This window comes from Branchiostoma belcheri, unplaced genomic scaffold, assembly GCF_001625305.1.
Source record: "Branchiostoma belcheri isolate BF01 breed outbred unplaced genomic scaffold, Haploidv18h27 scaffold102, whole genome shotgun sequence".
NCBI lineage: Eukaryota > Metazoa > Chordata > Leptocardii > Amphioxiformes > Branchiostomatidae > Branchiostoma > Branchiostoma belcheri.
Window position 1 is genome coordinate 375,071 of NW_017802403.1, and position 10,561 is coordinate 385,631.

Here is a 10,561-nt window from a genome sequence, read left to right on the forward strand (position 1 = left end):
GAGAGAGAGAGAGAGAGAGAGAGAGAGAGAGAGAGAGAGAGAGAGAGAGAGAGAGAGAACCATCTTGACGAAGGTAAAAATGAAGTAAAGTTCTTACCGGTTGGCAAGTTATACCACCCCTCTTCGCTCCACGCGCGTCGGACCGTCATACAGGCGACGAAGTATTCGGTCCCCAACACGTCTGTCGGGAGGGCCAGGTAGGCATCAGACGTGGCCCATTCAGCAAACACTCCGTAACTGTGGGTGTCAATATGAATCGGTCTTTCATTATTCAACATACGGCCCTTCACATACGATCCTCCTAGACCTTCTTTCAAGGCTTTTAAAACATGCTGTGAACTGTACATTCTAAGCATTTTTATAACAAAACAATTGTATTTTGTGCTACTGTGTTCATGTTGCTACTTGGAAGTCATTCTCTTATTATGTAAGCATCAAATTTTGCTGTGAGCTCCAAATGTTGGTCAACCTGTGACAGTCTATAGTTAGGTACACATTGTTATTGTTGTATTGTTTAAAGTGATTTAAGAAAAAAAGTACATCACGATCTCTTCATCGGACGTGACGTGGATGGCCTTGTCGCTCTTTCTGCTGCCACGAAGCTCCACGGCTACTCGATTCAGGTCCACCTCTGTCACCTGTAAAAAAACACCGGAGGTTCAGCATGTGCAGGTTTGTTTGTGTCTTCATGTAGACTCGAAAACCGCTCCATTCGGCCATTAAAACCGTTTTTATGGAGGTCGATTAGTGTTCCTTTGCAGTCTGCCCCACTAGTTCTGCCCACACTGTAGTTACGACGGGAGGAAGCAGCGAGAACTCTGCTAACCCAGATGAAGACAAGCGACCATCCCCTGCACTACATGGTCACAAATGACAGGAAAGAAATAGCTGGAAGACTCTTAGACAACAAAGCCATCTCACACTACCAAAATTTTGAACGGAGAGACTGAAACAATATTTTTTCTACCAAACAAAATTCCTCTAAAACAAATTTATGAAATGATTCATCCTGTATCTTTTTAATGTATGAATATCTATGAGTTAGTTTCTTTAATTTAAAAGTGTACTGATCTGTTGTTAATGATGTCATATGTAAATGAATGTTTCCTCTTAAAGTTTTTAATCTTCAAGAATTTTGAAATATTTGTCAAGATAAAAAACATTACCGATAATACAGAGAATAAATAAATGAATAAATATCGGCAACAAACTCAAGTCATTACGTCATTAGGCCCATAATCGTTCCGTAAGGGACGATCGTCTTTTAAAGATTGTAAGGGACTGTGACTTAATCACGACGGGGGCTGATACAGACTTCCAACCACCTTTGACCCGTTGCTCACGTCATATTTCCGGAGGGTCACTTGCACAATCGGTTCCTGAGAAATGGACCATAAGGACCGGTGCAAAACTTGGAAGCCCGATCCCTTGTGCTGGTACGTAGGTGAAAAGTTGAATCATTATGTATGGGTGTATTATTACCGGAGGTATTGTTTTTGGCGTGTCTGTGTGTGTGTCTGTCTGTGTGTGTGTGTCTGTCTGTGTGTGTGTGTTTGTGTTTTCGCACATTTTTAGTCAGCATAACTTCAGAACGCCTTAATGGATTGTGATGATATTTGGTATGCTGGTAAGTCTTAGGAAGACAAAGGTCAAGATCAAATATGGGCCTCCTGGTGGATGACCTTGGTACTGCAGCTGAACGTCCGGATTTTTATCTTTTGTCCTGAACAAGCTATGGTCTTTACTTTTTGTTCACTTCATAGATAGCGTTTCCTGTCAGGAAAAAGTGATGTGGGCTTGGTCCTCCTAGCACCTATTTCTGGAACTGCATGGGACTTTCTGGCATTTGCATAATTAATAACAACATGTTTCAATGAAGTATGACAAAGGAGGGGAATTTTACACTAAGAATATTATCATTTAAATTTAGAAAACCATAAATCAAACTAGATTATGCTTATTACGACCTATTTAGAGAAATCATATTAAGAATATGAATAAATTATGCTTATAGTTGTCTTTAAACGTTTTGTGTGATTTATCGTCTTTTATATCGTTCGTTTTGGTCTCAGAAACTCGGCCGAGCCCCGGCTTGGAAATGTGAGGAGAACATAGAGGTACGTCAAAAAACCTCAATAGTCAAACAAGAAGTGAGAGTTCTTAGAAACAATGACCATGACAGTATCTGTAGGAATGAGAAAAAGACTCGCCTGCCCATTGGTGGCCGTAACTGTGGTGGTTTGGCCTGTAGAAGGGAGTGTGATCGTAACGGTCGCTGTCGGAGATCGGGTGCTGATGAACAGTGCGGGCTGATGTCCTTGCCTCTGAAAGTTTTCCAGAAATGTCAGCAAGAACTCGGTGCCCCTGTTATCTCGGACGCCTGAAAACAGAAAAATTTCATTTTAGCATGGACGCGTTTTCGTCTCTTAAACAATCGAATGTCATTTGAAACGGTCGCTGTTATGTCGCTGAATGATCGATGACATATCCGAACCTGTCCTACCTTTTTTAAGGGGGGAACGTGACTGCAAATATACGACACCATCATGAAAAATAGTAGAAGATATATATTCAATGAGTGAAAAACGAAAGAGCACAGGCACGAATTCGAACCCGGGTAAAAAGCCTAATCCTAAAACCCTCACCCTTTACACCACGAAACATCAGAGAAAGAAATGTCAAAAACAAAAATCCTACCTCAGTCATTCATTCATTAATAATCCTTATCATTATCATCGACGTTGTAGTGCAAATATATACATGTATATTGCACACAGTTCATTTGGATAACGGCTTTATTAAAAATAACAGGTTCCTTCCTCTAACAGAAGAGATAACACCACAAGAAGAGCAGGCAACAAACAGCTCTGAGACAACCAGTCCACATCTCGTCAACAGACCACAGAGAGGCACTCCTCCAAACCGGCGTCTCCAGGCCAGTAAAAACCAGTCTCAGACAGATATAATCATAGCTAATATATAGTAGAAGACTCGAACACAAGGGGTATAATCCCTACTATGCTTTACCTCGGTAAGAAGGTCGCAAAATACTCAGCAATGACTATCCCCCAGGCCTCTGCCTTGATAAAGAACACTGCTGACCTTGATCCAAAATATTAGTTTTGCACGTGGGGAACAATGACATCAGACAAGAAAAGGCAGCAAATGGGGTAAAAGAAAACCTCAGAGAGTTAGTGACTGTCACCCACACTAAGTATCCGAGCGCAGCCATCGTGATATCCACAGTCCACAACAATCACTTGATGGAAGAGACGCGCGATGTAACCTCTTTCCTTCAGATTCTTGGACAGGAGACCCCTTTCATTGCCATTGCAAACAATGACAATCTCGGAGATGGTAGACTGATCAAACAATCCCTTTACCGACCTGATGGGTACCAACTTAACACAGAAGGAGTAAACGTCTTGGCAGGTAATTGGAAGACTGCCATCCATCCAAGTGTAGGTCTCGGGGTCTACGACAGGAGAAGACGGAATAAGGTCACACCTGAACAGCCAAGAAACGGAAGAGTACACCGAGCATCCCGCGACCAACCGAGAGACGGAAGGAACTGCAGTATTCCTAATGCTCGTACCAAGTCCAACATTGTCCTCACAAACAGAGACAACGGACGCAACACGGACGACGTGCAAACTTCAAGGAGTGACGAGGGTTACAGGCAGGGAAAATCAGGGAAAATCCATTTGTTATTTGGCTTTCCGGAAGTGGCTTCACGTGAAGGACACTGGCATCTGGGTTGCGGAATCAGTTCCAACTTTTAATGATTTTATGGAAAGAACACCCAAATTTCACTTTCTGAAATTGAATAGAATTCATATCCTAGTTGTACTTTGGAGCAAAGCAAAGAAAAGAGTGCACTCCTCAGACAAATTCATAGAGTGAACAACCAAATGACTGTTTCTAAATCATCGCAACGGTCACAAATATCGCAATGGTCGGTAAAAGTTTCTTTACGTGGCCTCGGATCGACCTTTTGTACTTTGTCCAGACCATGGTATGTAGGTGGCGTTTTTATAGCAGAGGCAAATGGGTCTTTCAGAAACTGGTAAGCAATCAGCTGTATAAACTATAAGCTATCTACTGGGAGTTAATCAACACAAGGCACTGTTCAGCTATATGTGCATGTGGCCTGAGGTTTAAGTAGAAGATCATTCACAGTTTTTAAGCATGCTTGTATGGAGCAAGGATATTGCATTTTTTTCCTTAATATTATTCTGGAATACTAAAGGGTTAGATCAACTTACAATAAAAACAAAAGACCGGTAAATATTCTTTCTGTTTTTTACTGCAGTCCCTATCCAGGTTTACACCGCCGTTTTCTTAAACTACTCATGATAAGTTACCATAATATGTCCAACGTCTTGGACAAGTCCAACAAATACAAAATCACTTAAGACCTAGTGCTAATGACCTATAACAATTGTGTTAACCTTGTATGTATATTACAACCCCCTCCCCCTTGGCGACCATGATTGTCGACGCAGATTTACGTCCTCAGGAACAAACACAAAAATCCTTTAAAGTCTTTCTAATAGTATACAAATGTACTAATTGTAAATAGGTTCGTTGCGAAATGGAAGATTTCAAAACAGAATGACTAGAGTTGGAGGGACTTTTAGAATGAGGCACAGATAACAAACAATGTACTGCAAAAAAGAGCTTCTTCAAAAGTGTGAAATCCGTATGAGCAGGGGCAACCCACCTCAGAAACTAAAGAAAGGATTGGCTCGGACTGTACGACTAAATACAAGTAGACATACATGTACGTATTGGAATTCCAGTCAGTGTTCCCAACTGGACACTTAGGAGACCATCAACTTGACATGGGCCAGAAATGGAATCAAAACCCTACAGGAAATATTCAAACCCCAACAAGTCTCCAAAGGTGACAATTCTCCGTGAAGTTTTATATTTTGAGTCATCTTCCACAACAATATATTTCATTTACTACATATCATTTATTTCACAAGGTATCATAGTAGAAGCAAACCAGTCACAATTACAGACACAAACAGTCCAAGCCACAAGATACTCGCAAACGATTATACACAACAACCACCTAATATCTACTTACAAAGCCGCGCCTAGTTACATACAACACAGTACTTAACCCTATCTAGATCCGGGGGGGGGGGGGGGGGCTAAAAGTGCCCGCGCCAACTTTGATGTCACATAGCATCTGAACGGCTAGGGCTAGAACGACTAAACTTGGTGACTTTTCCTAAAATATTGTTGGCAACAATTTTCTATCATTGGAATAAGATAATGATTTTTTGTGTTGCCATGGCAACGGGTTTCTGACAGGCATTTTTTGCTAAATTTAGTAATTTTTGTTTCAACAATAAAATTTTATGGGTTTTATGTCAAGTTACTCATTGTTTCTAATATTAATAACATCCCATGTAATTTTATGTAAATTTTATCATTAAATATGCATAATTTATGCTAGTTTGATGACGTCATTGGCCAAAATCGAAGATGGCGGACCATATCATTAGAACAGGTATATACAGATTATTTTCCTTAAAATTTCATCAATACTTCCATTTGTTTTTCCAAAAAAAGGTTTAAATGAAGGTCTTTAGTATGTTTACAATGTATTTTAGGCTTTATCACGAAAAAAAAAACTATTTTTGAAAATTCAACATTGATGATCCAAGATGGCGGATATCTTATGTATGACGTCATTTTATGACGTCACCGATGTTGCTATGGGCAACATAAGACAGTACACCCTAATATTCTGTCATAAACACTTTTGGTAAAGTTATGTTGTATACCATTTAGTTTTCAGGGAAATAGCCTATCTAGACGGTTTTGGCCAATAAAATCACATTAATGACGTCATAATGACGTCATATTACGTCATAATGACAAAAAATTGTAGATATTATAAATTTTTACTTGTACACAATCCTCTGAAAATTTGGTGGTCATACGACATACCGTTAGCGAGTTCTGAGGGGGGGGTCAAAAGAGTCCCCCCCCCGGTCAAATCTTGCTCAAAAAAGCCCGGTCTAGATAGGGTTAAGCTACGGCGTATTGCACAGGATTACAGAAATAGGGGTGTTTCTGAAATATAAATTTACCTTAGTATATAAACAGCTAGGGTGAAAAGAAAACAACGTGCATCATCACGGAAATAACGGCACACCATATTTTTTTTTTTTATTTACTTCAGAATTCACCTCAAAACAAGGCTCGTGAGAGCCACTTACATGTTTTGGGTTACAGTGATGACTGCGTGGTCAGAGATTTGTTCACCATTGATTTAAACCGTTGGAGGTTGTAATTAGCGGTGAAACATTCACGGGGAAGCTTGTTCCACAGTGAAGTGGTTCTGGGGAAGAAACTGTCAGCATGAAATTTTCTCTTCACTGATGGACTATTGAGGAAGAAAGGGTGATTTTTCTGCTGTTGAGGTGGCTAAGCGTGTTCTTGCAGGGAATGTTCTGAGTGGTGGTACGAGGGAGTGAAGTTCAGCAGAGCATCTGCCGTGGAAATATCGATATAGTAACGCCAGGCTAGCAACATCGCGCCGGTGAGAAAGCGGTTGTAACGTGGCGTGCAGGTCTCTCCCAACGAGATTTCGCACACGATTTTGGACCCTGTCTAAACAGCTCAACGAGCTCTGTGCAGCTCCAGCCCAGATGTGACAACAGTATTCCATTTTTGGACGGATTTGGCTCTTATACAGATACAAGATGGCAGAAGGAATTAGGTACTTTCTGGTGCGGTACAATGACCCTACCATCTGCCCAATTACAAAGAAATACAGCGATGATAACACATTAGAGAAAAGCTCACCATTTTGGCTACACTCGACGAAACAGCTGTTTCAATCACCAACAAAAATCCGTATCTGCCTAAACAATTATGTCCTATACTATACCTCATGCTCGCACCTATCACATAAATTTTCTATGAACAGGTGAGCACAGTTGTCACGTCACGGGAACAAGAATTCAAATTTCACATTAGTCATCAACGGGGTTAGTGCATTAGACTAGCAGGGTGTGTTCAGCTGTTTTAGGTATAAAAATTTGCCATGTCATTTTTCTTAGTGGGGCTGGCTTCATGTAAAAACACGTATCCTGTTTACAGCATTACTGCCACCTCATCTTGTTTACATGTAAACAAGAGACAAAATTCCCGATGCGTACTGCAATATATCAAACACCTACCTTAGTTGAGTCTTGTGCTAATTATCGAGATATATGGAGATTTTTATTGTACTCGATATTGTTATATCTTCGTTGTGTAACTTTGGTCAAGGAGGGAGATTTGGTTAAATACATGAGACATGGGGAATTTCGCCCCAATACGTGTAGTCCCCAAATACCACAAGCTAGCTGTTCGCTTTGTAAATCATGCTGATTGCCAGCTTCAAGGTTCTTTGACATTCTGGACATTTCAGAAGAAGTATGAAGTTTTTATGTCGATGCCATTAAATCTGTGAAAGTTCCAATCCAATACTTAGGAAACAAGAAAGTACAAGTATAACAACAATAAGCAGAAAAACTAAACAAAAGCAACTCACACGACATTCATCGCTTCACTCAGGTGCAAATGAGTACCTAGCTTTGGTTAGGGACGTCCCCCAGATAGGATGTTAAATTAGGTGGTCCTTGTTTGGGGAGAGCCACACTCCAACGTTAAAGCACCCACCACACTTATCGTGAAGAGTAGGGATCCATCCTGGTGTGAGTGGTTGAAACCGTACAGTCGTATGGCCACACCTGGAGTCGTATCGAGCCCTTAGCTAATAATGGCTGCCGCCCCGGACCCAGACCCTTGCAATTAAGCCCACTCAATTGTAAGCTCCTCAAATTCAGCCCTTGGCTGCAAGGAGAGAGTCTCCGTCCCATCGAAAAAAAATCTCACTTGAGTCTGCTCCGGGGCAGTACATTATTAACTAGCAGGGCAGGGGGTGTTCAACTGCTCCAAGCAGGGAAAATCAGGGAAAATCCATTTGTTATTTTGCTTTCCGGGGTTGGCTTCACATGAAGAACACTTGCATCCGGGTTGATGTATCAGTGCTATCTTTTTATGTTTTTACGGAAAGAACAGTCGAAATTCACTTTCTTAAATTGAATAGAATTCATAACCTAGTTGTACTTTTAAATTGGTTAAAACAAAGAAAAGACTGCACTCTTAAGAAAAACTCATTGAGTGAACAACCAAATGGCTATTTCTGAAACATCGCAATGGTCGGTAAAATTTTCATTCCACGGCCTTGAGCTTTTGTACTTTGTCCAGACTGTGGTAGGTGGCGTTTTTATGGCCGGGGCAAACGGATCTTTTTAGAAACTGGTAAGCAATCAGCTTTATAAGCTATAAGCTATCCAAGGGAATACACAAGGCACTGTTCAGCCATATGTACATGTGGCCAGAGGTTTGAATAGAACATCATTCACAGTTTTTAAGCATGCTTGTATGGAACAAGGACATTGCAATTTCTTCCTTAATATTGATCTGGAATACTTAAGGGGTCGATCAACTTACCATGTAAAGAAAATGCCGAAAAATATGCTTTCTGCATTGTGCTTGAGTTACATAATCCCCTGTCTTTTTAGGACGAAAACTGTGTTTTGCTGTCACAAGCCAGGCAGTCCCTATTCAGGTTTGCACCGCCGTTTGTTACTCAGTGACCACAATATGCCCCAAGCTGTGGACAAGCCCAACAGTTAAGGAAAAATACACCTAGTCCTAATGACCTTATAACAATTGTGTATGTATATTACAAAGCCCCCCCCCCCTACCTGGCGACCTTGATTGTCGAGGCAGATTTGCATCCTTAGAAACAAAGACCAAAACCTTTCGAAGTCTTTTGAATAGTAAATGCCAGTATACAAATGTAGTAATTGTAAAAGGGTTCGTTGCGAAATGGAAGATGTCAAAACAGCATTGGAGGGACTTAAGTATGATGCTCAGGTTAATGAGATATAGACTCTGGACAAAATATTCCACTCCGACATACAAACAAGATACTGTAAAAAAATTGGAGCTTCCTCAAATGGTGGAAGCTGAATGAGCACCCAGAAACGAAGGAAGGATTGTCTTGGACAATACTTCTACGAGTAAATACAACTAGACCTACATATCCAAATTCCAGTCAGTGTTCCCAACCGGGCACTTAGGAGATCGTCAGTTCGACATAGGCCAAAAATCAATATACAAATGGAATTAAAATCCAACAGGAAATAATATAAACCCCAACAAGTTATTTTTATTTTTAATTCAAAAACTATTAATTATAAGGTCCTGAGACATCACCAAACAAAATACAGGCAACTTATAAACAGATTATGGGGACCAGAATATGGCGTTCGTGCGATTGCAAAAAAAAAAAAACGATCAAATGTTCTTCACATAGAATACCTTGAAATGTTACACAAACAATGACCTACCTTTGGTGCACAAGGATTTGCTTATGATATACATAAAATGACCCCTAAAAGCTGATAAATTCTAATGATGCAATTGGACTACATGTTAATGTGAAGTTTGCAAACATATACAGTTTTCGGCAAACAAGACCATCTGTAAAAACGTAGTTTTAAAAGATATCAAACTCATTCTGCAAAAACGAGTAACATACCTTTATAAAATATACAAGGCCATGTAAGAAAACACTAATAAAATGTTCAAATCCTTCAAACATCCAACAATTATGTTCTACACCATACCTCATGATCGCACCTATCACATAAATTGTTTTTGAACAGGTGAGCACAGTTGTCACCTTACATGAACAAGAATTCAAATCTCACATTAGTCATCAACGCGGTTAGTGCATTAGACTAGTAGAAAGTGTTCAGCTGTTTTTAGGTTAGAGAATTTGCTATGTCATGTTGCTTAGTGGGGCTGGCTTCATGTAAAAACACATATCTTGTTTACGGCATAACTGCCACCTCATCTTGTTTACATGTAAACAAGAGGCAAAATTCACGATGCGTACTACAATATATCAAAATACGTACCTTAGTTCAGTCTTGTGCTAATTATCGCGACCAAGTGCGCTTTCTAACACCGTCCGACAGAAGATGTTACGAATATATTGAGATTTTCATTCTACTCGATATTGTTGTACCTTTTTGTGTAACTTTGGCCAAGGAGGGAGCATTAATTGAATACATGAGACATGGGAAATTTCACCCCATTTTTTACAAACTGTTGGCGCACGGAATGGCTGCTCTATATATCTATCCTCGTGCCGTCATATCAATAAGGGGATAAACTATACGTGTAGTCCTCAAATACCACAAGCTAGCTGTCCGCTTGGTAAATCATGCTGATTGTCAGCTTCAAGGTTCTTTGAAATTCTGGACATTTCAGAAAAAGAATGAAATTCTATGTCGACGCCATAAAATCTGTGGAAGTTCCAAACCAATACGTATGAAACAACGAGTACAGTCATCACAACATTAAGCAGAAAAACAAAACTAAAGCAACTTACACGACAGTCATCACTTCACTCAGGTGCAAATGAGTACCTAGCTTTGGTTAGGGAAGTCCCTCAGATAGGATGTTGAATAGA

General features: G+C 40.2%; 1 protein-coding gene across 1 annotated transcript in view; it reads right to left on the bottom strand.

The window, feature by feature from the left end:
- Nucleotides 1-10,561, bottom strand: part of LOC109474489 (IgGFc-binding protein-like) — a 35,821-nt gene that overhangs the window by 15,587 nt on the left and 9,673 nt on the right. Inside the window, exons 2-4 of the mRNA XM_019774782.1 lie at nt 2,211-2,380; nt 541-638; nt 98-237 (exon numbers count right to left, since the gene is read on the bottom strand). Coding sequence (XP_019630341.1) covers nt 98-237; nt 541-638; nt 2,211-2,380 — 408 coding nt within the window. The remainder of the gene's footprint in view (nt 1-97; nt 238-540; nt 639-2,210; nt 2,381-10,561) is intronic.